Source organism: Alosa pseudoharengus, unplaced genomic scaffold (assembly GCF_046254945.1).
Source record: "Alosa pseudoharengus isolate Yale_2024_CS ecotype anadromous, Long Island Sound unplaced genomic scaffold, YU_APseudo_1.1 YU_APseudo_1.1_scf_19, whole genome shotgun sequence".
Taxonomy (NCBI): domain Eukaryota; kingdom Metazoa; phylum Chordata; class Actinopteri; order Clupeiformes; family Clupeidae; genus Alosa; species Alosa pseudoharengus.
The window spans coordinates 34,007,884-34,034,868 of NW_027468657.1; the positions used below are offsets into that span (position 1 = coordinate 34,007,884).

General features: G+C 43.8%; 3 protein-coding genes across 12 annotated transcripts in view; 1 reads left to right on the plus strand and 2 right to left on the minus strand.

Moving 5' to 3' along the window:
* Positions 1–4,684, minus strand: part of kdrl (kinase insert domain receptor like) — a 46,903-nt gene extending 42,219 nt beyond the window's left edge. The window contains exon 1 of the mRNA XM_076292517.1: positions 4,111–4,684. Within this exon, the coding sequence (XP_076148632.1) occupies positions 4,111–4,174 (64 nt within the window). The 5' untranslated portion in view covers positions 4,175–4,684. The remainder of the gene's footprint in view (positions 1–4,110) is intronic.
* Positions 4,685–7,777: 3,093 nt separating this feature from the next.
* Positions 7,778–19,291, plus strand: tex11 (testis expressed 11). The gene is made up of 28 exons (XM_076293032.1): positions 7,778–7,882; positions 7,987–8,071; positions 8,226–8,305; positions 8,411–8,491; positions 8,736–8,855; positions 9,039–9,119; positions 11,006–11,091; positions 11,614–11,671; positions 11,794–11,889; positions 11,992–12,073; positions 12,269–12,347; positions 13,004–13,155; positions 13,386–13,471; positions 13,566–13,703; positions 14,067–14,169; positions 14,898–15,022; positions 15,200–15,285; positions 15,616–15,669; positions 15,813–15,853; positions 15,973–16,044; positions 16,233–16,303; positions 16,532–16,648; positions 16,920–16,992; positions 17,114–17,263; positions 17,735–17,843; positions 17,962–18,082; positions 18,632–18,799; positions 19,220–19,291. The coding sequence occupies exons 2-28, from the start codon at positions 7,987–7,989 to the stop codon at positions 19,289–19,291; spliced, it is 2,586 nt and encodes an 861-aa protein (XP_076149147.1). The 5' UTR covers positions 7,778–7,882.
* A 454-nt stretch (positions 19,292–19,745) lies between these two features.
* Positions 19,746–26,985, minus strand: part of dlg3 (discs, large homolog 3 (Drosophila)) — a 91,399-nt gene continuing 84,159 nt past the window's right edge. For 9 of the 10 annotated variants that reach the window (XM_076292518.1, XM_076292520.1, XM_076292523.1 and 6 more), the window contains 8 exons: positions 26,762–26,861; positions 25,273–25,314; positions 24,864–24,914; positions 24,649–24,750; positions 24,383–24,555; positions 23,332–23,441; positions 23,131–23,222; positions 19,746–22,972 (listed from right to left, as the gene is read on the minus strand). In XM_076292518.1, the coding sequence (XP_076148633.1) occupies positions 22,866–22,972; positions 23,131–23,222; positions 23,332–23,441; positions 24,383–24,555; positions 24,649–24,750; positions 24,864–24,914; positions 25,273–25,314; positions 26,762–26,861 (777 nt within the window). In that variant the 3' untranslated portion in view covers positions 19,746–22,865. The remainder of the gene's footprint in view (positions 22,973–23,130; positions 23,223–23,331; positions 23,442–24,382; positions 24,556–24,648; positions 24,751–24,863; positions 24,915–25,272; positions 25,315–26,761; positions 26,862–26,985) is intronic. The other variant, XR_012988360.1, reaches the window with a different exon arrangement.

Here is a 26,985-nt window from a genome sequence, read left to right on the forward strand (position 1 = left end):
GACAGAGCATTTCTATGTTGTTTATTTAAAGGAAAGAACAAAAAGAATGGCCGTGTGTAAAACATTAGGCTCTATTACCAGTAGTTCATCTTGGTTATAATACACTTCCTGTCTAGTGACTGGACAATTAAGCTGAACTTGGCCTTGTCAGTTGAACTACCCGCATCCCTTCCTCTACTGGAAATCTGACTTGTCTTACTGCAAGGTCAAGGTGATCCTTCAAATTCATTTAAACTGAACAGCTATTCTTCTATAGCTGCACCTGGGTATCTAATTCTACATTCACTGTTGGTGGCCTACAGAAGCAATTGCTGACCAATTTGTTATCTCATCCAGCTCTGTTTCAAGTTTGGAACACTTTCATTTATCACTGTGCAGACATGTGCTGTTTTCATACTTCATGGTGAGTTGTTTTCAGACCTATAGGGCTGCACTGCCCAGACAACAAATCCACATGGAACAGCAGAGGCCACTTGGCAGATTTATGGCCAAGAGTTTAAAACTTTAACAAAGAGTGGAGACCACCTGCCAAAATAAGGGCTGCTACTGCTTCTCCAAGTGTGCAAAATGCTTTCTCTACCACTGGTCCAAGTGAGCATAATACTTTCTCAAGCACTGGAATATGCTTTTGTTCCAGTGTCCTCAACAAAATGCTGTCTTTGCCAACAATAAGGTTAAGACAACAGTTGGAGGGAATTAACATTTTATTAGTCCAGAGTCTGATTTTTGGAGAATGACAGAAAATGTTCCCCCTTTTGCCCCCAACAAAATATGATATACAGCTACATCTGGTCCAAATGGGTGGCCAAGACAGTTATATCAGGTTATATAATTTAAGGATAAAAGAATGTAGAGAATGTGAGAAATACTGGGAATATCCTCCATAAAACCAGAATAATCCCATAATTCCCATAAGCCCTGACAATATACACTAAAGCCCAGTGGCTCAAGGACACCACTGAACTCACATATGTTGAGAGATGCACCTTGAAATTTCAATATGACACAGGATAAAAAACCACTTATGTCAGGCTTATAACCAGAGCCACATCTAAAGGAAGAGGAAACAGTCATCATCTACCAAACCTCCTAAAACAGTCCCAATAAAACGGAGCAAAAAAGTTTATTAACAAGTAAGCTGTCCCAGCATGTTCCAGTGGGACCCTTCAATCCAAAACATTGTCAAGCACTATAGATGCAGGACAGATGAGAGATCTGCCAACAGCAACAGTCCTGGCCATATTTCACCGTAGGAAAACACAGCCGTGGTGCTGGCAGGACTCACCATGACGGCGAGGCCCCAGGGCTTCCTCGCACTCGGCACGTACGACCCGCCGCGCCACTGAGGGATTGGCTACCCCTGCACTTGGCTGACCTCGCTCTGCCTATCGCCTCCCAGCCCAAGCCAGTTCCCTTAAAGTCAGCATGGCTTAAAGCATCACCCCCACCAGGGAACTGCTAACACAGCGCACAGGTCCACGGAGCGCAACAGCGCGGTTGGGGCTTGAGGTCATTGAAATGGAATCCAAGGACGAGGTGAAGGTGAAGTCAGCCGTCCACGTATTTACAGTGAGGCAGAGTAATACAATACTGAACTACCTGAAGGTGGAGGAGCACCCAGGCAATCTGAGAAACGGAGCACAATTCTTTGATAATATAGGCTGCATTATATTCTAAGTGTTCACAGTGTTAAGCTATAAATGCTACATGGAGATGATCATAAGCCATGGATACCAAATTGCATTCTTCACCCTCGATCATGCATATGATGTGTCCATGCAGTCTGCTCTCTCTGCTTTCTGAATTCACATGTCAGACAATGATACGTTCAGAGATAAACAGACACTTTCCACGCAAACTGCATTTGTTCACTTTTTCAATTCACAATTGAGTTCCTATCTTCATACATTTATTTATCCAACCCTTCAACAACAACCTAGCAGAGCCTCTTGTTGATGTTCTCTTTTCATATGCAACACCATGATAAACTGGTTAAACATGCCGAGCTGGCAGTAGGAGTGCTGAGGAGGACTGTGATTCACTACATCATTGCCAAAGACCTGAAAACTCACATCGTGTTTATACCTGACAAATGACTAACATTTTGACCTCAAATTTGAAGAAATGTTAAATTATTCAATTTGGCCACCAACAGACATTTTTTTGTTATCATCATTGTTGCTCCTGGCTTTAAAGAATGTAATGGAATGGAATAGAAGACCTAATCACCCAACTAATCACTATGAAGTCTGTGTCATTCTGCTTCAACTAGACCTTATGACCTTATATTCATTAGCAGAGTTCATCTTTCATGAGGATTGTATTGATGACATGCCAGGGAAAATACCCACAGAACCACAGATCATAAATAATAATGATGCTGGATCATGCTGCAGTTTCTATGAATTTTATGCAACTTTATGACAGAAAAAAAACCCTATTTGTGAGAACTGCTGCTATAAACGCAACATACACAAAGCAGTCGGTCCACTAAATAAAACTCCCCTCCTAACCTGATGCACCTAAGGCTACAATCTCATACTTTTTTAAAAGCACTTTCGGTGATGGTTATGGGAATGAAAGCACTTAATCTCACTTGTAATCTCGTGTTTCAATAATCTGAAGTATATGGAATGCAAGTATTAATTGGCAGATTCCCTGCCTGGCAATCAAGCCCCTACCCTGCTGCTTTGCCCCAGGTTCCATATTAGATAGCTAATGGCTCTACCATACAACTCTTGCCATTTGGAACACAATGGCCTCCCTTTCCTCTCCGCCATTGTCTTGAGGTGGGGACTGTAGACTGACACACATTTCAAGTTGACTGTGGGGCCAAGAAGCCCGGAGAAGGAATCTTTACACAGGTAGCGTGTCACGTTCCTGTGACCTCTACCGGCCAGAACAATTCCAGGGTGCCTTCTGCCCTCCGTCCACTTCCTCCCACTGTCTTTCCCACGCTCTGCCTGCACTAAGTGAAGGAAGCCTACTTGGAAACACTGGAGACAAAGCTTCAAGACTGGACAGGCCATCGCGGGGTGGGGGGGTTGTGTTTCCTCTGTTTGGATCTGACTGGGGCTGATGTTTATTTGGCCAAGGAAAGGAAGACATATATCTGTGGTGTGCACAAGGCACAGCACAATGCCGAGACACATCCACCTTTTCTACACCATCTTGTTTTGCACAGAGACATCCCGCTGATTGTGTGCAAGAGACAACAATTTACTTTCTCTTCAATTCATTTACACACGCATTCTCTCTTCGTGATGTACAAAAAACAGTCACAGCAAAGACGTTAGTGATAACAGCAAAGACGTTAGTGATAACAGCTGTATAATAAATATGTTCTACTGGTGGTGAAAACAATTGTCCAGTTAACAGATTCAAATAAAGTTCTAACAAAAGAGCAAATGTGTATTTCATTACTTACTTTGGATGGAGTCTCAAAGCAACACATCAATAATTATAATAGGCTACCATGATATCAAAGTATTCACTATTTTAAACTGTTTAGCAGTACATTCTAAACTTGTTAATCCATCAAGCCATGCTACAATACATTTATTTTAAGAGCGAACCTTTGAGACAGAACTGCAAGGTGCCGCAGGGCAGATTAAAGCGCTGTTGCATCGCGAACAGAACGCATATTCTCAGGTGTTCCTTTGATATATAAATCAAGTTATCGTGAAAGCATGTTACCAAAAAGTCATCTCCACCATACCATACCATACCATAACAGTCCATCAGACCGTAGGGTATTAAATAACAGGCAAGACAATAACAATATAATAGAATTTGCATCACAACGCACTGCCACAGACGGTGAGGGAATGATGAGGTGAGGCAGATTCAGAAATTGAAAATGACTAATGAAAAGCAGGCTAAATGGACACATATCCACACCTATCCAATGTTATCCAAACATCCCCTGTGATAAAATAATCTATGCCATCACGTAGGCTACATCCAGGTATGCCTGAATTCGCTCAGTGGACGTAGGCTACTAAAAAGACCAAAAATATCACATAACCAAATGCAACCAACATAAAACACGTTTACAGTTCGTTTAACCTACAATGATTATGCCTCCACACTTACATAATTGACACTTACCAATAAGGGATATTAAACAGGGAAGAAGAACGAATGACCGTTTGGCGCAGCCGATGGGGGTCATTCTGACGGCTCCGAGAATCTCTCCAATAAACTCCAAAGTGCAGCCCAACAAAGCCAGTCGTTCAGTCAAGATAGTGATAGTCTATATTCCACTATCACTAATAAGTTCCTTCTTTGCTGAGTAGACAAAACGTTGATTTCCCCCCTTCTTCCTTTTTAAATGAAAGTAACCGTACTCAGACTCAGCAACTGTCTGTGCACTCCATGACGCGAGGAAGAGTCACTTCTAAAATCTGCGCGTTCCTTGGATTCGGCGAATTCTCCAATAGCGACAACTGAATTACGCCGGTCCCCCAGGCAGGTGCTGCCTCCCCGGGACTGGGCGAGAGGAATTTTAACAAGAGCCTCTCCAACAGCTCTGGATTACAGCGTGTTGTTCTTCTTCTTCTTCTTGTTATATCAAAAGTGCCAAGATTCCCTCATTTTAAAACCTGTGGCATTTGGGAAATGTCTCATTCAGTGCTTAGGATACTCACACAGTGTATCACTGTGACAGGAAATTCTGAGTCTCTTCGGCTGCCTCCTCTATGTGCGCTCTTGGCAACCCTTCCACTTTATAGTGGAAAGGGAAGGACGCAACGTCACTTGCAAGGCCCTTGCGCATTCACAATAGGCTATTAGGCTATACAGAACTGAACATGATGATCAAAAATAATGTTAGGGGTTAATTTGACATCTCATATTTTAGATTGTTCTAATCTATTTAAGCCTGTTCAATAGGCTAAGTCTGATAGTTCCTACAATGCTTAAAACACTGGGTCAAAACAGTGTCCTTTTTGAGTGCTAAAACAATGCCTCCAAACTCCTCTGAATATATCTCCAATGGACAACTAAAAATATCGAAAGGTAAAGAGGGTAAACAAGCATTGTAGTAGCTTACGTGCAGATACCTGAGCAGATACCTAAGGTAAATATTTACTGTTTTTATTTTTAACAGAGGAAACAGGATGCACAACAGTTTTATATCAAGACAAACAATCTGCAGTGAGTTTGCTGCCCTCTGGAACATCCCATGAAGTGCGGATGTGTAATAGACTATGCCTTTCTCATCAGATAGCGCCTTGTACAATGGGAGACTTTTTCACACTTGATTACTCTCATCCACATACATCTGCTGCTGCTATTTCACCACATCTGTCTGTCTGAGGGGACCTATGGATACATAACCACTGTGTAGTCCCCTGACTGGGGGAAATGTCTCCTATAGCTGAAAGGTGAAGGGCGCGACACATCCCTTTCAGTGGGAACATGATATCAAACATGGGAAAGCTGGAGAGGTTTGATAGCCTGCTCCATGTGTGGTTCACCATGTCTTAAACACTTAAACACATAGGGCCATTAAACAATGGCACAACACAGATGTATTACATGTTCCACACAGTTACTTATTTAGTTACTGTAGGACTCGGTTTTTTGGCTATTTTTTTCATGGGAACAACACCCCATAGTTTGATGTACACTTTCAGAAATGTCAGCTTGACGTATAGGTTTTGAGACAATTTTCCATAGATCCCTAGAGAAAAGAGAAATATACTTTCTCTTTAAATCAAACTTCAAGGTTATTCTCTCAGGATTTCTATTCATGTCAGTTTAGGTTTAGACTGTCTTACAACAGGGATTACTTTGACAATCTTTCATAAGTCAGCCCACAGAGGTAACATAAGGCTCACATTTGCAGGAGACTGTATATATTGCTGTCAAAAACTCATTAAGAGGAGCGATGGCGCAGGGGCAATAAGCTGAGACATGCAGAAGCACAGATTTGGAAGCATATGACATGTTTTCCATAGGGAAGCATATGACATGTTTTCCATAGGGAAGGATATGACATGTTTTCCATAGGGAAGCATATGACATGTTTTCCATAGGGAAGCATATGACATGTTCTCCTATAGGGGCATCAATTGCAGTTTGGAAATACAACTGCTTCTGCTATCTGCTGCACAGATTTATCGTATTAAACATTGTGCTTGTGAATCAAAATCTGCTTGGCAAAACAGCATTTAATTTCCCTTAAGTTTTTATTTGTGCCCACTGCAAGGCTGTGGAGCTCAGCCCTGTCCCTATGGGCCAGGAGGGCAGCTAGATAAGACTCGGGCCAGAACAATTGCTGGAAGCTGCTGACCGTAAGGAGTGGGCTTTTAAGACGTTTTATTTTTGAATCTGCTGTGCAGGACACAATGGGAGGGCCCAGGCGCTTCTGTATGCACAGGTTGATTTCTTTTTTTTTGGCTGAAGAATACAATCTTGTTATAAAAACGATGTTCATCCATAAAACAAACACTTTCACCAGGGAGAGGACTAAATGTCTGTAATGTCTGTGTAAATTATATTGCTCTGAGAAACAGCACTTGTAACCTACTCTATTTAGCCTGTAAAACAGAGCATTTAACTCTGTTCACTCTGGTTATTGCTCATGTAATGTGCAGAACTACCAAACAGCAACTGTGGTGGAAGAGGACAAATTAATATACCGTAAAGCAATACATTTTTGGATCTATACGCCTGATCTAAGGCACACTGTAATATGGAATTTTGTATGCATATCTTCAGAGCCTGTGATTCGACATAGAGCCAGAGGAAAAACAAACAACTTACTTAAATACACACACACACACACACACACACACACACACACACACACACACACATACATATTGTCTCAACTGATTTATAAACACTGAGCAAAAGCAGTAATAGGCCTACTGCAAGCACATTCACATTGATCTTTCTATATTATTTCCAAATCAGAGACGCCACCTCGTGGACATAGGAAAAAACAGCAGTTTTTTTCTTCAACAAAGTTTCTTTGACAGCAGCACAACTGTAGGGGAGTTCATACTTTATTTTCTTAAGTTGTGGAATGTATATTATTTGTGAAATTAAATTCACGTTAAATGGTTTATTGATATTGGTTTAAGTTTTGGGAATAAAGATCGCCTCGCGCTCTTTGGTAAAATATGAGAAGAAATCAGGGCCACAGAAAACCTCTGATGACCTCTCGAAGACCTGGCACGAGCTTTGAAGCTTGGTAGCCATCCCTCGAGTGTCTCGTGCACGATTAAAGGTTGACTTAATGTATGTGATTAGCTGGTTACATTATCTGTATTCGTAGTTTGTACAAAAAAATATTTACTGACATGGAGCTCTCAGTGTCAATTGTTAAAGGTAGTATATCCTTAAACACTGTACCATTAATAATGTTTTGTTAAATGTAGAAATTATAACTTACCTGAACTGGATGAGAACGAGATGTGACGAAGTTAATTTGCTAACCTCAAGTTAGCTGGTCCAGTGAACACAGAGCTGTAATGTTAACTTATGTTGTTAATATACCGGTAGGCCTATATTGAAAATTAACTGGCATTTGCGTGGATCATATAATTTAAGAAAGTTACAACAGTAGGCTACTTTAATATAGCGCCAAGTGGGCCAGCTAATTTATAACGTTGCTTTTCCTGGACAGAAATCAAACGGTTTAATTTTACTACACGTTAACATTAGCTAATCTTAACGCTATGCTGCTCTTCTGATGTCATGTTGGCTCATGATTATAAATTGCCATTGACAATGTGTTACGTCGCCGCTCTTCCCAGAACTTGCCGAACAACTAACTGTTAAACAAAGCCACATTAATGTGGATGACGTGATCCAAAAGCTTTTCCAGGAGGTGTCCGTAGACAATTCATTTGGACCACTGGACCCTCAGGTAAAATAGATCAATAAATTAAGCTGCTAAACTTTAAATATGCAAAACTTGCATATTAGGTGTATTTCAAAGTGAAGTCAATATTCCATTGATTGATTCTGTAGATGGAGGACATAGCCATACAACTGTGGAACTGGGCAGTGACAAAGCGAGAGGGCCCAGAAATAACTGAACATCAGAGGGCAAAAGGTGAGGTGTGGCCCCAGTTTTTTTTCCTTTGGAGAAATAAAAATTAAGCTTTATCATGGTCAACAGCATCCATAACATGCTTCATCCTAAATTAATAAACCACACTGAGGTTCCTCCTCATCCACATCCACTGAATCCATCCTTTGTTTGCTAGTGCGTCATGTGGCGTGTAAGTTGGTCCATTCATGTGGACAGGAGAATCCGTCAGAAAACTCCATCCGCAAGCAAATCCTGGTTAGTTCACCTTCTAAAAACTATGTCTTCTGATGCAATGACACTCATCAAACAGGATTACTCATGCTATCTTGCCAAATTATAATATCCTCTCACCTTCTTCAGATGGCAAGCAAAACTGGCAGGACATGGCTTGACTGTAAAAATCCCAAGTTGGCAGATGTGTTCCTCGGCCTGGCTGTAAAGGTAAGCTAAGGGTAACTCTAATCTTGTCTCTGTATTTGAAGAAGTGGAATGTATTTTGTGGAAGAAAAGAAAAATGTTTCCACTGAGACAGGGGAACAGGGTGTCATTGTTCCTTGCCGCAATGTCAAGTTTTCTGTAAAATATTAGAAGCGGTTCTGTTCAGAAGGTTTTCAGGTTTTTTTAGTCTGCCAGTGCTGTTTTCACTAATCTCGTGGCCCCTTTGGTGTGACTGTTGATTTCACAGAGCCTGGAGACACTTTACAGCAGATTAATATCCCGTGGAGATGGAGCCTCAGATATCAACATGCCCAAAGCGGATGTGGAGAAGGACCTGCTGCGGGTGCTGTCTTATCAAGCTGAATCGGTAAGCCAAATCAACACAAACACACAGTGCAACACAACAAAACATCACAAGTGTGAAGTCATGTCCACTGAGTGCAACACAACAAACACAACACAACAAAACATCACAAGTGTGAAGTCATGTCCACTGAGTTCATTTCCTCTTTAGTCAATTTTAATCTGGACTTCCTTGATCTCAATGTAGGCTGTCGCTCAGGAAAGACATCAGGAGGCTGTTGCGTGTATGCAGCGCTGTAGAGAGATGCTGCAACGTCTGCCCAAAGAGGTACTTTACCCATTATCTCCAATCTCAGACTGTTAAGTCACTGTCCATTTCATTCACATACACAACCATATAGAAATATGATTCTTGCTGAATTAACTGGATGATAAATTGGATTCTACTGTTAATATCCTTGGGTCCTTTTAACACAAGAGTTACAAACTACTACCCCTGCACATAGTGTGCTATTTTCTGTAAGAGAATGGATTATGATAGTTGCTCATGATATACCATGTCCAAATATCCTTTGATTATGAGATGAGGGCTTATGTTCTAATTGATAGTGCCCTGAGAAGAAAGGTTGCAACAGGCTTAACCCATTCGCGCTGGATGCTGCATGACGCAACATTGACCCTCCCGCTGGATGCTGCGTAGCGCAACATTGACCCTCCCGCTGGATGCTGCGTAGCGCAGCATGCTTTTTATTTCATGTTTCTAGGTGCTACAGAGGCTTAGATATAACATTTTGGTAGACGTTGACAATTTTTAGTATGTTTTCAGAAAACCCTCAGGAAATAAGGTTATTAAGGGCCCGTCCCATTTCTCCCCCCTTAAAACTTCCACTTGGTTTTGATTGCCCTCAACATTAAAGCCCCCTCGACAAGGGAAGTGGAGGTGAAGATATTTCCCTATGAATTGGGACACCACTATATGCAAATTAGCGTAGCGAACGTGCTCATTCAGGAACATGCCCATTCCAGCGGTCATTGTTGTGTGGGCTGTGCTGGTTTATCTACGTCTGGTTAATCAACAAAAATATTCGTGTTCATGTGAACGCCAGAACACACACCTTAAATATTGACAAAACTACCCAGATCAGATATATAACGTTATTTGATGGGCAGACTCTCTCAAAGCACGCAGCAGATATCATGAACATCGTCAGATAGCTTTGTGAGATATTTTCTAACATTAGTGTTCAAAACTCAACAGTCCATCAGATGTGCATCAAACTAACATATTCCAACATATTTCGAAATGTTAATATGCTTATTTGCGAAAATATATGAAAAATTTGTCCGGCTTGCTGAGCTCGCACGGTATCCTGGGTAATTTCATCTCCCACTTCATTTTAAGCCCGCATCGGTCCTGGCTATGTTTTAAGGGTTGATTTTAAGGGGAAAATAGCACTTCCCCTTGCTCCCTAAAGTAATGGGACACCCTAGCCCTACACGTGCACGCGCAAAAACGAGGGTTAGGGCAAAAATCTAGGGGTAGGGGAGGTATTGGGACGGGCCCTTAGTCTAGAATGCCATAGGATTCTATAGGCGTTTTTAGCAGGCATTTCAGGAGTAAATGGGTTAAATTAGCAGGAGCTGTTAGAAAAAAACATCATTAAACATAGCTCTGAACTATGACCTATCCCTATCCTTGCCTATGTCTCCTTGTATGTAAATAAGGCAGGCGGTTCTGCAACAAGCAGTTCAGAAAGGCATTGGGCAAGTGTTGTGAGGCAAAGTAGTTAGCTTGCATGTAAGCCTGTAAAACTGATCCAACAAGACCTCTGTAGCTTTTCATTTAACACTTTTAAACTAGCTTACAGGCTAGCTTGTCCCACAACATTTGCCCATCTTAACTGCTTTGCTGCAGAACCACCCTATTTACACACAGACAGGGAAATGTGGAAATACAGAAATGAATACATGAAGACATGCAGAAATAAATAAATTAATTTAATAATTAAATAAATAATTCAGTTTTCATGACTAAACTGTATACCTTTTTTATTTAGTTTATTAATGTATTCTTTCATTCAATCAATCATTAATTTAGCTATTTATTAAAGTAATTGTTGGTCCTTCATATCATTTTAGATAGCACACATATTTAAGTTCCGGAAGGTTGGTCAATGTTGATTCTTAAGTAATACAGTGCATATTGGTTTGTAGACTGGCTATCTGTCTCTGATGTGTTACAACTTTGGAGTTGACTCCTACAATCAAAAGAAATATGAGGAAAGCTCATTTTGGTTGAGGTGAGTTTAGAGGATGAATGCCAGCATCAGGTTAGAACACAGTGCAGAGAAAACACAAAGGAAAAACAGTATCTTCTTGCCAACCTATTTTATTGGTGTTTATGTGTGGTATGTTTACTAGTACTGAAAGCCTGTCTACCTTAGAAACACACTTCAGTTAGACTTTTTAGTGGTCATACAAGCAGTAATCGGACATATTTCATAACAGTTGGCTTGATTTGGATTGAATGAAATTAATCCGATCATATTACACAATCAAATTCCTGAGGGAAATATTCTCAATGTTATTAGAGGAGTCATTATCATCAGTATTTGTTATGGCAAAATGGCCACCTGCTTTTTATTATTTCCCGACAAACAAAAGGCTATAAAATAAAATGAATATTTGTCATTGGAGAGACATTTGGGTAGCTATTTCAGTTTAAGAATTAATCAAAGGTCTTGGCATGAGATGCAAACTCTGTGGGATATGATGTTTTGTTTTGTGAAAAGTCATGGTTTTATTGCTGTTGTGTTCTCCAGTCAGAGTTATGACATCGGTAAAATGAATGCGAAGTATTCGCCAGGATCTGAAGTGCAAGTAAGAAAACATTTTTTTGCTTAAGCACAGTTTGGAAAACCGGGCCCATTTTGGGTGTAGTCTAGATAGCTAAGTGATCTGACAAATAATGGCATTGCATGTATTGTGAACTTTTTCAACAGGCCAAAGTACTGAGGCTCCTTGCAACAGTGTACGTTGAGTGGGATTGTCAGCAGTTTAAGGAAAAAGCTCTGAGTGCCATCAGCTTAGCCAATAAGGTACCGGCGTTAAACATCCCTTACTCCCTCCTGGCTTTTCAGTACTCTAAACTGTGAAGACAGCTGGCCTTGACAGAGGTCAACCGCTCTTGTTTGCTCTAGGACTGCAGCTCTCCCTCTGGACTGTACCTGAAGATCCGCATCCTGCTGAGGAGCGGCGCTCCCGATGAGCAGCTCAGAGGCGGTGAGTCAGCGCAGCCTCTCTCTCCTGACGGTGGGGTTCAGGGGTCGCTTGTTTCTGTTTACCACTGCAGAACACGTCTGGCTTGTCCTGTGCCATGCCTGCTGGGTTGTGATGTTACCTTAAGGGTTTGTGAGTGTTTGTTTGTTTCCTGTAGTTCAACTGACATGTTTTTTTTCCCTTTTGGGTTCCTACCAGGACTCACAGAGCTCATGGAGTCTGAGGTTACTCTTGAAGTGTGTTTAAGTGCCGTAAGACTGCTGATGGGGGAGGACAGGTACAGTACACTCTCACATATCAACAGATGATACAGCTGCAGCTCTATGGCAGTTTGGAGGACGACATTGTACTGTAGCACGACTTGTAGCACGACATAGTCCTGTACTGTCCATCGGCATCATGTTATACAGTGCATTCAGAGAGTACTCAGATTATGTTAAGTTGTCGCTTTACGGCTTGTCTTAACAGCATGCAAGCTATTGTCACGTAGCATTGAATGCTCCCTGTCCGCACTGAATCTGTTACATATGTGTCATATTTTACATCCAAACCAGCAGAACAAGGCGAAAGACAAAAAGAAGCTGTCCGGCAAAAGTTCTGCTCAAAACGTGGTACTGAAGAGGACTGTGTCGCGTCACATCCTGTTAGGACTTTCCAATTGGAAGCAATGTACCAGTAATCAAACTGATTTTGTCGCTAACACTAGCGTGCATCACACGTACACAGTGTTATGGTGAAATCATTTCAAGTATCTTTCTCCCTCATCAATCTATTACCCCCATAATAACAAAGCAAAAAGAATTTCAGAATTGAGGGGGGCTTGAGAGGGACAGAGTACTTCCTGACTGCACTTTACTGTGTTCTTACAATGTTTTGCCACTGTATTGTGATGACTGAGACATGAATGAGCGTTTGCATTTTGTGTACCTGCAGAGAGCAGCTTGCCTTTGACTTCCTGAAGAAGGTGTGTGAGCGCTTCATGTCGTCCCCTGAGCTGGGCTCGGCCCTGGTGCTCCACATCGAGCTGCTGCTGCAGAGAGGCAAGGAGCTGCTGGCCAAGCAGAAGATTGAGGACGTCATCACAGGTGCTCATCACTGTCCATGTGTGCTTTTACCTGCAGCTGAAGGAAACACCCATGTTGGCTTGTTCTCCCTCTGTGTGCGGAGAGTTTGACTGCACTAATGCCCATGTTGGCTTGTTCTCCCTCTGTGTGCGGAGTGTTTGACTGCACTAATGCCCATGTTGGCTTGTTCTCCCTCTGTGTGTGGAGTGTTTGACTGCACTAATGCTCTGTGACTGCTGACCTCTGCTCAGGTCACTACACAGGGCAGCCGCTCACACCACAGACTCTCACCACCCTCCACCTGCTGCTGTGGGATCGAGCCTTCAAACACTTTGAGGTCAGCCTGAGGTTTGAAAAGACATCAGCTGAGGCATACTGCTTGACCACCTCTGATAGACATGTTGATTGTTGATCGTTTTCTTCTTCTCTAGGCCAAAAACTACACAGAGGCCTTACAGTGGTATGACTACTCTCTGAGTTTCTACAAGCGGGGGCAGCTCGATCCCAATCTGGCCAAACTGCAAAGGAACCGAACTTCCTGCTTTCTCAATCTCCAACAGCTGGAGAAGGTTAGGAAACTAAGGGTGTTCCAATCTGACTTCTTCAGTCCCAATTCCAATAACAATACCTGCACTCTGGGTATTGGCCAATTCTAAGTACCGATAAGTTGCCACCACTATAAATGTTCAAATGCTCAAAATGTATAAAAACCATGTGAGTGTAGAGTAACTAAGACTGTCACCACAACAACCACCCCTGGATGTTAGAGGAAATGATCCTCATAATTGACAGTATATTATACCTCCTAAAGTCCTGTACTGAGCAACGTACAATATGTCCACACCATCTCCTGGGTTTTATTGGTTCACTTTTGGCTGCAGTGAGTTTTTTTGGCTGCTGGAAACCTGCTCTTTTATTGTGTTCTTGATCAGGCGAAAGAGGCAGCAACAGAGGCTACCAGATGTGACCCAAACAGCATCTTCAGTCACTTTAGCATTTACAAGATCGCCATTCTGGAGAACAATGTAGACAAAGGTAGAAACAGTGACTTTCCCCCCACCTTACTCCACTAGCAGACATGGTCTAATAAGGAGATCTGTCTTTGTCTCTGTCTTTAATAAGGGAACTCTGTCATGAAATGCAGTTTCTGGCATCCAATAGAAAAGTATTTTAGATGAATGGCTAACATAAGGTAACTACATCTGACTGGTCTTCAGGGAATAGCAACATTGTTACACTCCCACACTAACGTGACCCCCAACTTTATTTTGGGGCATTCATTTGATTAACAGGCTACATGGCGATTAATCACATGGAAGAGGCTTCATTGTATCAGTATCACATTTTATTTTCAGTTGTCCAAAGTGCTGGGGACTAAATCCCCAGCTCCACTGACGCCATGTCAGCTCCTCTCCATAGCTGTCACTGTCAATGCACCTCCTCGCTGTTTGCATTTTAAAAAACTGTACGTCATGTCACATTGTACTATTTGCTCACGCCTCCTGGCTCCTCACAATGCCGACTCCTATGTAAACACACGCACTGGCGCAGCAGTCTGTCGCCTCTCTTTTAGACAGGTAGTGTGGCATAAACACGTCTCTTCTCCCTGGGAATATTATTACGCTATATTATTTTTTATAATTATATTGATTTCTATATAAAAACAACTTATGTCTGTAAATGGCTGTTTATTTATCTGTGTGTATGTGTGTGCTATATATGTGTGTGTGTGTGTGCTATCTGTGTGTGTGTGTGTGTGTCAGCCACCCAGGCGGTGCAGGAGATTGGGCTGCTGGCCCAGGCCCCTGTCAGCAGTGAGGAGCGGGTGCTGCTGAAGGAGAGCGCTGCTGCCACGCTGCTCAGCCTGGCGGCTCAGATGGCCCTGGAGGTGAGCTTCTCCTCTCTCCTCTCCTCTCCTCCTCTCCTACTCTCCTCTCCTCCTCTCCTCCTCTCCTCTCCGCTGATGACCGTGTGCTGCACTGGGCTGCAGTCACAGCCTCGCCGTTCTGCTCTAGTGTGTGAGTGTGTGTGGGTGAGTGAGTGCTGCTGTCTGTGTCTCTTCCAGAGCGAGCAGCAGGAAACGGCCATGAAGGCCCTGGAGAGTCTGTGTGAACACTCACAGGATGTAACGCAAGTGCTCACTGCCCTGAGGTCAGTCACACGTAGACACAAACACTGACACTTCCACTCTGCTGTTGCGCTCGGTTTCCCTTCCCTGTGTTTACCTTCCCTGTGTTTCTCTCACACACACACACACACACACACACACACACACACACACACACACACACACACACACACACACACACATACACGCATGCACATGCGCACGTACGCAGTGATGCACACACTTTTCACACTTGCCTGTGAGCAAAAGGCTTTTTTCACACGTATGGTCCTGTGTAGCACTAGGAGTCCCACACGGCCCATCTAGTGGAATAGACTTAGCATATTATGTCATCTCTCATTTGAATTCCCCAGGTGTTTAGTCAGACTTTTGCTGTCAACAATGGAGAACACCACTGAGGAGAGAAGGTTTGGACATCATTTGTCTAAATATTGTCATTAGAGGAGTTTTTACAAATATTGATAGTCTTTTAAAGTGTCATATCTGGCCATTATCATACATTTGTGTTGGAAATGCATGTCATTTGCTTACATTTCTTTTATATTTGCAGGAATGGCAGCTTGGATATGCTGCTGTCCTACCTGAAAATGGGTGAGTATGACAGTTAGCAGAGTAATTCTCTTAGCCTTTTCACCTGTGGGACTGGGTGCTGTTGTTGTGTGTAGCCTCAGTGACTGGTTGTGTGTAAGTTGTGTGTGTGTCCTGTGTAGCCCAGCAGAGAGTGTCCACGCTGAGCATGGGGACGCAGCGCACAGACCAGGCCCACTGGTTCAGGAGGATCGGTACAGAACCCCGCCTGCCTCCCACCCACTACTGCATCCTGTTTGTGCAGTTCAAACACATTCTCACTTCTGTTAGTTGGACAGCGGAGGGGTTGGCCCTCTGTAGGAGCTGGTGGGAGTTGGGAACAGTCAGAAATGACCCCTCTGTGGAATGCAACCGCATGTGTTTGTCTGTCTGTGTGTTCCAGCCTGGAACTGTGCACTGCAGTGTGAGAGTGCTCCAATCAGGATGAAGGATTTCTTTGCGATGTCTTATCAGGCAAGAGATCATTATCACTCATACACTCTAATAGGTGTTGGTGAGATTTAGTGTCAGTGGGATTTGATTGAAGTTTAGATGCTGTAATGATATCAGCCACAAATACACAAATGCAAGACCTATTCATTGAAGTGTTGATTTTCCTTTGGTGTGTGTACGTGTGTGTGTGTGTGTGTGTGTGTGTGTGTGTGTGTGTGTGGATATGACTGCTGTGTGTTTGTGTCCCAGTTGTCTCTGCTCTGTCCTGTAGACAAAGGAATGCTGATGGCCCAGAAGACCTGCCTGCTTATGGCGGCTGCTGCTGCTTTAGAGCTGTGCAGAACCACTCCCCACTCCCCACAGCAGGTCTCACCTCAGCAGCGCACTGCTCACCTGCACACACACACTCACACACAAATGTACTAGTAGCCCACCATTCCAAATTGCTGGATCAAGACTCTGACCTGTAGTTTCACAGTCCCATGGGCTGTAAGAACTTAATACATTTAGTTTATTCATTTATTTTTCTCTGCAGTTGTCAAACAGGTCATTATCAAAATGTAAATTTTCCTTCCTTACCTGAATTGTGTGGCCACAAGGGGTCGCTAATTCCATCCATCTCCTCATTCTATCTCAGCCTGAGCTGCTGGCTGAGGTTCTAGAGCACATTCAGATCTGCTGGAACGCGTGGAACGCGCTCAAACCATCAGGTGTCTGCTCCGTCCTCAGTCTCACTCTGTGATGATGAGATACAGTATATTGTATTGCAGAGCAGTTGGCTCTCGCAGCACCACCACTGCTCCTGGACAGCGTGCTGCTTTGTCCCCACAGGAGATTTCTCTAAGGACCCAACAGAGGCGCTGCTACTCCTGTATGAGTTTGAAGCTCGTGCAAAGTTAAACGACCCCAAGCTCGACACAGTGCTGGAATCTGTGCTGGAGCTTGACAATGTTGACTCAAAAATCCTTGAGACCATTGCTGGTGAGCTACACATCTAAATGCCTTTACAGTATATAAGTATAGGTATATATACTGTTTTGATCCCGTGAGGGAAATTTGGTCTCTGCATTTATCCCAATCAGTGAATTAATGAAACACAAACAGCACACAGTGTACACACAGTGAGGTGAAGCACACACTAATCCCGGTGCAGTGAGCTGGTCAGGATTCGAACCGGCAACCCTCCGGTTACAGGTCCGAAGTGCTAACCAGTAGGCCACGGCTGCCCCTGATCTAAAATATACATGATCTAAAACAATATTTCTTGTTTTCCCTGTTTGTGTGCACTGCTAGCGTATTATGGCATTTAAAAAAAATATAAACTACACATATATACACACAAGCATGTGACAAAGCCCTGCAGTAGAAGGCAGTGGAGGTCCAGCTGTTTCTGCGGGGCCCCTATAAAGCGCCTGAGGGGTCAGTGTCTGATGGCTACTTTGATATCGGCAGCTCTGGCCATGGAGCCGCCGGCACACTTCCCCGTCCTGTGCAAGAAGGCCCTGCGCATCGCCCTCTCTCTCCACAGGAAGCAGCCACAGGCTGACCTGGCCCGCTGCAGGTCAGAACCAGGGCCACCGGCTCCACAGGCCTTCTCACTTCACATGCCATGGAAGATGTCCATAAGCAGTCTGAGTGGTTTTAATGTGTGTGTGTGTGTGTGTGTGTGTTTGCTGCAGTCAGTGTATCCACAGCCTGATCGAGCTGTCGCTGCCGCGTGGGGTGTGTGAGGTGGAGGCCCGTGTGCTGGAGGAGGTCTGGGGCTACTACGAGGAAGCCCAGGCCATCATCAACAGCGCTGTGAGTCACATGACCACAACATATCAAATGCCAATCAACTCTGTGCCTGTGCTGCTATGAAAGGGTTTCCTTGCTGTGTCAATGGGGCCTTCAGTCTTGCAGTTAGCAGATGCTCCATTCAGCAGCCTCTTCCTGCCAATTTGGATGCTCATTTCAATCAGTTGTGTGCTGGTGTGACTCCCATTCATTTCTCGCCAGTCTGGAGCTGCAGAGGATATCAGTTGAACTCTGGGGCTGTACGGGGGATCTGATGTGCTTGGTGCTGGCAGGCTGCGTAGAGAAAGACGTACAGCTCTGGCTTTATGTCATCATTAGTACAGGACTGTATTTCTCACAGATGAGCATGAAACACGATCACAGTGCTTTAGTGGCACACAGACTGATTCACTCTATCAGGTTACTTAGGTTTTATAGTCAAAAGGATTTGGAGGGGTCATAAACCTGTCTTGTTATTCTCAGCACGTAATTCCAGAGTCTCATGCTCTGTCACTTGCCCCTGTCTCCCTCCGCTCCTCATCTGGGTCCTCTCTCTCCCGGTCCCTGGGCCAGCCGGAGGACTCCACCGAGCTGGAGGTGCTGTGGCTGCTGACGCGGGCCTGGAACACGGGCATCCTGCTGTACAGCCTGGCCCAGTACCCCGAGGCCGAGAAGTGGTGCGGTCTGGGGATGAGTTTCCTGCGCCACCTGGGCTCCCTGCAGGAGAGCTATCAGAAGCAGGTAAGAGCAGCAGGGGAGGGAGAGGCTGCTGCGCTCTCAGCCAGGGAGCACACACGGCAGCGGTAAACTAAAATAGCTCCCGTACCTGACTGCAGGCCATGTGCTTCAGCTGGAGCTCTGCCGCTCCATACTCACCCTCACGGAGCGCAGCTCTGACCCCCCCCCCCCCCCATACTCACAGCTCTGTTCTGCTTTCAGCCTGCTATCAGATGTTTGTCCTTTTTTTGTTGCTTCCGTGCAGCTGCTTGTATTTTTGTCCTGTATCCCCGTAATTTCCGAGGACGTCATGTCTCCGGTCAGTTGCAGTTATCTGAATGGCCACAGTGAGGTCTGCTGAGATGGTGCCATTATGACATCTTTCACACCTATATGAAAATATGAGTGCACTATTGTAAGTAATGTTGTAATGTGTTCCTGCAGATGTCTGGCCTGTACAGTGAGCTGCTGGAGCGGCTGGATAAAGCAAAGAGAAACCTCATCATGGAGGAATGAGCCTGCGGGAGAATGAGCTGTGCTAATATGATTGTATTTATTTATTTATTGTGTTCATGTAAAGTGTTGTTATTCCAAGTACTAGGTTTAGTGACAAACCTGGGTAAGTTAACTCAGAGTAAGTGGTAAACCTCCTACAACAAAAGCCCTATGGTATTGTTTTGTTAGGAGAATGAAGCCATACAGTTCTTCTATTAGGAGATTTACCACCTACTCTGAGTTAACTAACCCAGGTTTGTCACTTAACCAAGTACTTGCAATACCCCCCCAGAGTAATATTTATGTTATGATAGTAATGTTTTGTATTGATGGGAATCTGTCCTTAATTTAAATAATTGGATATTTTACACATCACAAGATTTCTACTGAATACATTTGTAAGAGCTTAATAAATGTCAATATAATAGATCATTTGGTCTTCTCTGTAGACAAATAATACACATTGAACTCATAACAGAGTCACATATTTTATTATTTTCAAACAAATAAAACTTTTGTCCAGTCAAAAAAAAAAATCCCAAAGAAAAGTAGCAGGACTGTATTCCCTCCAGACCAGGATAGAAAAAAACTGGTGTGCCTTTAACGTCCTGATAGGTTTTTACCACCTGTAGTCATGGGGAGGAAACCACTGTACAATCAAAGGGTTCATATTTGCAAGCACTTACTGCACATGTGCGGTCACATCAATGACTCATTGCCTCCCAAAAAGGACCATCCAGAAGCCCTCCCACCCATCATTAAATAATTTGATTTCATCAGACCTTCTCTGGGGCAGGGACTGACCCTGGCCAGGCTACATATACCCATTCAATCTCAGGATACAGCAACCGCATTAGAAAGATTACAATGGATTAAAGTTCTTTGGGCTTTTACTGATATGGCTGACTGACACCACACTTTTAACAGTCAGCTGTTTCCTCTGCACACCAGAGGACCATTTCTAAGCTAAATGAAAAAGTAATTCTCCTTCCTCTGTTTACAGTGTATCATCCTACAGGCTGCTGTCTTGTTTCTCTGTATTTACTTCAAATTTTTTGTCATCTATACACTCAGACAAATTCCACAAGAAATCACAAATAGACAGGCCCAAGTTTAGGGTTATCAGTTCCCCATCGACTAGAAAATGTGTTCCAATAGGCAGCTGAATATTTTAATCTATAGAGAAATATCAACAATATTACGGCACATTTGTATGGAAATTAATCTCAGAATAATCCAACATTTGATTTACCTGACATTTTGTGAGCTATAAAACAGAATGTTTGTCCCAGTTGTTTCACACATGCATGAAGCACAAGTGAGGGGGATATTTACATTTTACAGCTACCACACCCTTTGAAACAGTCTGTAAGCAATTTATTTTATAATGGCTCTGTTCCCTTCAAATTGAATTCCCTGAACTCTGGTTTTGACACAGGTATGACAGCTGGTTTACCGCTGGTGCCTGGGCTTCGGGGGGGTGGGGACGACACCTGTTACGGCAGCGCCTGCAGGAACAGGTGCCTGGGGTTCAAAGGTCACGGCCACATCAGCTCCCCCTGGAGGTGCCCTGTCGGCGCAAGCCTTCTGTGTCCCATCTCCAACGCCAAAAAGACACAAAAAGAAAATCATAGGATGACCAGTGAAAGGGCTCAGTGCTTCCTCCAGCAAATCAGTCGCCCCCTCACACGCATGTAGGCTGGTAGACCTTCACGAGCACCAGCCTGCTGCATCAGGGGCGTCTCGCTCCTCTTCTGATGTCGCGTCAGATGATAATATCCCAAGTTAGCATGAAGATGCAGTTCATGCTGTAGATTTTTTTTAAATCAAACAAAATAAAGACACGAAGAATTAAAATACCAACTGGCTGATAAGACAGCAACTTATCTCCTCAATGAAAATGCCCTTGCTGAAAAGATTCCATATTAGCTTCACAATGAAGATCATGAGAATGGATTCCTCTCTGGCCCTATGATTCTGTCCCTCCATATCACTGGGAATCGGTGTCTGTGCATCAGGTTCACAAGCAAGTCGCGCTCATCCCTCCCACCCCTCCCCCAGCACAAGGCTCAACACAGTGGAGTAACAACTGCCCAGGAACAAAGTAAAAAGGATATAAAACATCATCATTTGTAATTATACAGAACAAATAGATTTAATTAAAACTTTGTCAGTTAGGGGAGGGGAAAATAGTCCAGATCACGCCATATTGACTTTAATTAATCAGAGGAACATCCAATACAATTATCTTGATCTACCCGTTTTCAGGCCGCCCTGTCAGGCAGCTTACAGGACAGTACCATGTCACCTCTCAGTCTGAAGGGAGTTGTCTGTGAGGGCAGAGGAAGTGCAAATGGGCTTTCTGCTGCTCAAGATTGGGGTGAGGGAGCTTTGGCTGCCAAAATCAGAATTCATCTCAGTCGTTTTAAGACAAAAAGGATAAACACTGAAGGTAAAAACAACTTCACAAAGGTAAGACACTTGGTCCTATCAGTCGCACCCTCGGGTTAGACCTCCTGTCGTACGGAGGGAAAACCTTCAAGCACGCACTGGTTCTTTTGATTGGTTCTAATAATTTCATAGCTTCCCCCATGGTGAACAGACAAGCAATTTGACATAATTGTATCATAAGGCAGTTTGGTGTTTTGCAGAGAGCCCAGTTACACCTCTCTACCCCCATCCATTTTACAGAGCAGCTAAAAACCACAAGAAAAAAAAAAACCCACTAAAACCAAGGACAAAGAAATGTAATCTAACAGCCCTCCAAGTAGACAATTCTAGTGATGTGTAAAATGTGTACCGTAGTATTTAATATGTAGTAAAATCTCGCCATAGGATTTGTATTTACCTTGTGATTTCAGAAATACAAATGATTCATACCCCTTCCTCCATTTGTTCTGCTTCCCAAAGATGTCTTTATTGACTGCATTCACAACAACTGGCAGCCAATCAACAGCAAGCTGGTTTGTGTTTCCTGAAGAGAACCAGTTTGTAGGTTTTCTCCACGCCATCTCATCCCTAGTATAAACACGAGCAATGATCCTGCAAGTATGACCATCAGTAGGCTTCATCTTTACTCAGTCCTCGTAGAAAACCTCATTGCTCTTTGCTCAGTATAGTCTGTCTTTTTAATGATGATTGGATGAACATCTCAGAGGTCCAGCTTTATAACGATTTGACTCAATTCACCCAGACTTTTGCAAATAAAAAGGAAAAAAAAAAAAAAAAAAAAAGGAAAGGAAAAAAAAATCCCACTTGCAAGCCAGCATCTTAAGACCTTCTTCCTTCGGCCATCCATTTTCACCAAGGATTTTGTTCATTTTTTTCCCTTTTTTGTTTACATGACAAAAAAACTCATTTGGAACCGCATTTCCAGTCTTGAATGGAATTGCTGAGAAACTCATGCAGGGGGATGTGCACAGTCACAGTAATGGTGATAAGACTTCTTTTTTCATTTGAGAGTAACATAATGATGACACTAAAATTTGATATGAAACATATCTGTAAAAAGGGGAAGGGCGGGGTCTCTTTGAGTGGGAAAGGGGCAGGGTGGCAGGGGTCTCCGCACACGCGCACAGAGAGTGGAGCTGGCAGCTCAGAGCTTTTCAGAAGAGGGGATCCAGATGTAGGGCCCCGACTGCTCCTCGATGATCAGCTTGATTTTATCGTAGATCTCCTCTAGTGAGTCACCCTGGACTATGGCTGGAGACGGCAAGGGGAGGGGGGAGAAGACAGAGCTTAACCTTCTTTGTTCAACTACTTCCAGTTATGCATACATTAAAATTTAACAATTTAGCATCCCAAGTGGATGAACCATGGCCAATGAATCATTTCTCAAAATAGCAAGAAAAATTTGCTACCTGTGAAGAATTCTCCAAATTCTTGTTCAAGCTTCATTGCCTTGTCGAAGACTTTATTGGCTTGTTCGTATGTCTGCCGTTTATTCATTTCCCTTTAAGACAAGGACAATAAGAAATGCAAATTGTAAATGTCTGAACAGGACTCCATCCAAGGGCTACATGTAACAATAGAACACCTTGCACCATACAAGCATTACTTACATAAGAGCTTCAATGGATTTTGGCTTAATGAAAATGGAAATGGGGTGAAGTTGTGCTTGTTGCAGTCGTTTAATGGCATTCCCAGACACATCCAGGATACAGTGCTTCCCCTGCAAAACAAGAGGATAAATACGTTCAACTTCACTTCAGTCATTTATATGTTGAAGTACAGGAACACACCGTGCCAGTTTAGTCATAATCAAGCTACATGGCTTACGTAGAGTTCAACTTTCACTTTATTTATCCTTAGAAAAGGAAATTGAGTGTGCAGCAGGATTTCTAAAACACATACGCAGAAAAGCACCGCCAGATGCCAACATTGTCAACACAACACAGGACACACAACAACAATAGAGACACTCCTTCCTCTAAAAAACCAATGACCCAATCCAATTGGACAGTACACAGGTACATCTGCCATAATGAACATGGACAGGAATAAATAAGTAAATAAATAATCACATAATGTATAAAAGATTCAAGAGATGTCAATAAAGTGAATTCAGGTTCCTAATAGCCACAGGAATAAAAGAATCCCTGGCACGTCCAGTTCTTAATAGAGGTAACCTAAAATGGCGACCTGAGGGGAGCAGATTAAACTCCCCCAGAAGTGGGTGATCAGGGCAGTTTAAAATATGGTTAGCCTTACCCCTGACCCTTTTATCATATACATGTTGGAGCTGTGGTAGCTGTACCCAAACCTCCTTAGACACTACATTAACCAGCTTTGTTAGCTTACGCTTGCTGGTCATTGGAAGACCACTGTACCACACCACAATACAAAATGTCAAGACTGATTCAATAAAACACGCTGAATGATTTCATTTTCCTCAAAAAGAAACGTCTCTGTTGGGCCTTTTTACAGGCAGCATCTGTGTTGCTCTCAAAAGATAATTTGCTGACAATGATGGTTCCTAAATATTTATATTCATCTACCATCTCGACATTCATGTTCTGAATAACAGTTTGAGAAACATTGTGCTGTGATGTAGGGAAATCAATAATCAAGAGTATTTGAATGTAATCATAGGTTAGTGTAATAAAACTCAACCCTTTCAGCCACAGTTCGGACAGACAGGACGCTGGTCCCGTAGAGGTTCTCGTTAAACTGGCCCGCCTCGATGAACTTGTTGTCCTGGATGTCCTTCTCCATCTGCTCGCGCGAGCCCACAAAGTGATAGTCCTGCCCGTCCATCTCGTTCTCTCGCCTGGAGCGAGTAGTGTCTGCGCACACAGAGGGCCACGCCATGAGCACGCAGTCAAGTGTCAACACAGTAACAACACGCACTACACTGCAGAGTGGCGAAGCTCACTTACGTGGGACACATGAGCCAAACTTATGGGGGAACTCCGAGATCAGGTCATCGTTTACTCGGTCCTTCATGGGGCCCAGGATGATCACAGGCCGTGTGTAATGAACTACAGTCAGGAAAAAACAGCCGTCAGAGAGTCCCATGTCACACACACACACCAGGAGCAATCAAGCCCAGTTACTACAGATGTACTCCTTTGATTACGGAAAGGACACTTACTCTCCTGTCGAATAACTGGCTCATAGGACAAAATTGTATCTTCTTGCCCTTCTGAAAATGTGAAAGAGACAGGAACTTTAGCAGGAGGAGACAGATTTATGAAGAGCACTTCAGGAGTTTCCATACCATTAGACATCAAAGTGTGACCATTAGAGGCTTTTAGTCCTCTTCAAACACATCTAACTTCACAATTGGCGCACACAAGAGACAAATACAGATTCATGCATGGGCATGAGGCGAGAAAAGTGGAATCTTTCATCACCACTGATGACTAAATGGAAACAAATAGGGTCAGTGCTAAATATAGACATTTAGCGATAGCTGCCACATCCATTTTAATTAATGTGGCATGTATGCGAGAGACAGAACCATAGAGAAGGCAGAACCATAGGCAAGAGGAGACACTTACTTGAACTGCTTTCACTGTCACTTGTGTTAGAAGTCAAGCATTCTGTGAGGAGAGACGTGGGTTAGATTAGCTTGCAGAACATCTCAATGCTTTCACAACACAGGGAATCCAGCCCTTGACCAATGCATGCTGTGTATGACTTGACACCCACCCCGACCCCTTTAAATGTAGTCAAAGAAAGGAGAATTGAGAAGCAGAAGAGAAAGAAAACAAACGTGCGTGGAGTTCACCACAGCTTCCTTTATGAGGAAGCGGTAGGAAGTGGCAGTAATAGGAAATTAAGTGTTTCCTTTTTCAGTCTCCCAAGCGGCCATCCATTCCCTGGCCAGAGTTTCCTATGGCCGGCTGTGTGACAGCTGATACCGATACTGTCACTCGCGCCAAAGAAAACACTGGTGTTTAGACTGCAGCCAGAATCAAGCGGCTCAGCTCCCATCTCTTTGATATGGAGGCACTGCCATGTGCTACATGTTGGTTTTTTCACACTGCAAACAGCCGCGTCTGTCACCTCAAGACAGCTTAGACCTTTGGTCACCTACATCCTTGTGTATTTGACATCATTTTGTCAGGTCATGGGCACCGAGACCTGACTTTGTGATCTTTTGCTCAGTGTGTTTGTGTGTGTGTGTTTGTGTGTGTGTGTTTGTGTGTGCGTGTATGTGTGTGCGTGTATGTGTGGGTGTATGTTTGTGTAATACAACATCGGTCAACTACAACAGGACACTGTGGCTGTGAGCTCAGGGGACAGCTGCTTGACAAATATAACCACACACTTACTCAAACTCTTTGATCCATAAAAGTCATCGCTTAACCCTGGGAAGTCCTGAGTGTCCCGAAAGGTGAGAGCAGAAACAAAAGAAGAGAGCACAGGAGGAGAAGGAAGAACAAGGAGAGAGAAGAAGAAGAAGAAAAGAGGTTAGTGAGAGACTGAGAGGAGGGATGCAGCGCTCGCCAGGGGAGGAAGGAAACTAACACTCAGACGCTGTTCCACATCCTGACCTCGTCTGTGAAAACAGAGCAGGTGACGCCGGGCCAAGCCCCAGCTCTTGGGTAGTTCTGCACTAGCAAAACATCAGGGCACCCAGGACAGCCATTAGTTACTGATGAGTGCTGTCCAGGGTCACACCGGCGAGCACTGGCCAGTCGGAGTCAAATGGGCTCAAACAGGCTCACAGACTCCAGAGGAGAACAACAGCGTTCCAGTGTCAGTGCAACTCCCACCCTGCAAGCTATGCACAGGTGAAGACCGACCCAAAGAGGACAGAGAGCAGCGAGGCGTCAAGCGTCCAGCCTCCAGCCAGCCCCTGTGGTCTTTGAGAGGGACACGTGCTGACGGACGGACTAGGGTGAGGTGGGGGGGGGGGGGGTTGACGATGGCACAAAGTCTGTCCCTGAGGTCAACCACACAGCGAGAGGGTGAAGCAGATGAAGCATGAGAGAGAGAGAGCGCGAGAGAGAGCGAGCCGTCCAGTCAGACCCTTATACTCACGTTCAGACTCCACAAGCTCCTGGACAATGTTCTCCTTGCTCTTGTAAAACGGGAACTTGCGTGAAAGGTTGAAGCTTTTTTTGCGCTTTACTTTGACCGGCTGCTCAGGAGGTGATGAACGGATAAAAGGGGTGCGGCAGGAGATGGAGGGTTTGAACAAACAAACAAACAAACAAACAAATAAAACAAAACAAAAACACAAAACAGAATGGGTCTTAATGTAA

Bases quoted from the DNA above. Each gene is read 5' to 3' on its own strand.
- tex11 (XM_076293032.1), top strand. From the start codon at position 7,987: ATGGAGGACATAGCCATACAACTGTGGAACTGGGCAGTGACAAAGCGA. The intron at 15,854-15,972 runs GTGAGTATGACA...TGTCCTGTGTAG, and splicing joins GCTGTCCTACCTGAAAATGG to CCCAGCAGAGAGTGTCCACG. The intron at 17,264-17,734 runs GTGAGCTACACA...TGATATCGGCAG, and splicing joins AATCCTTGAGACCATTGCTG to CTCTGGCCATGGAGCCGCCG.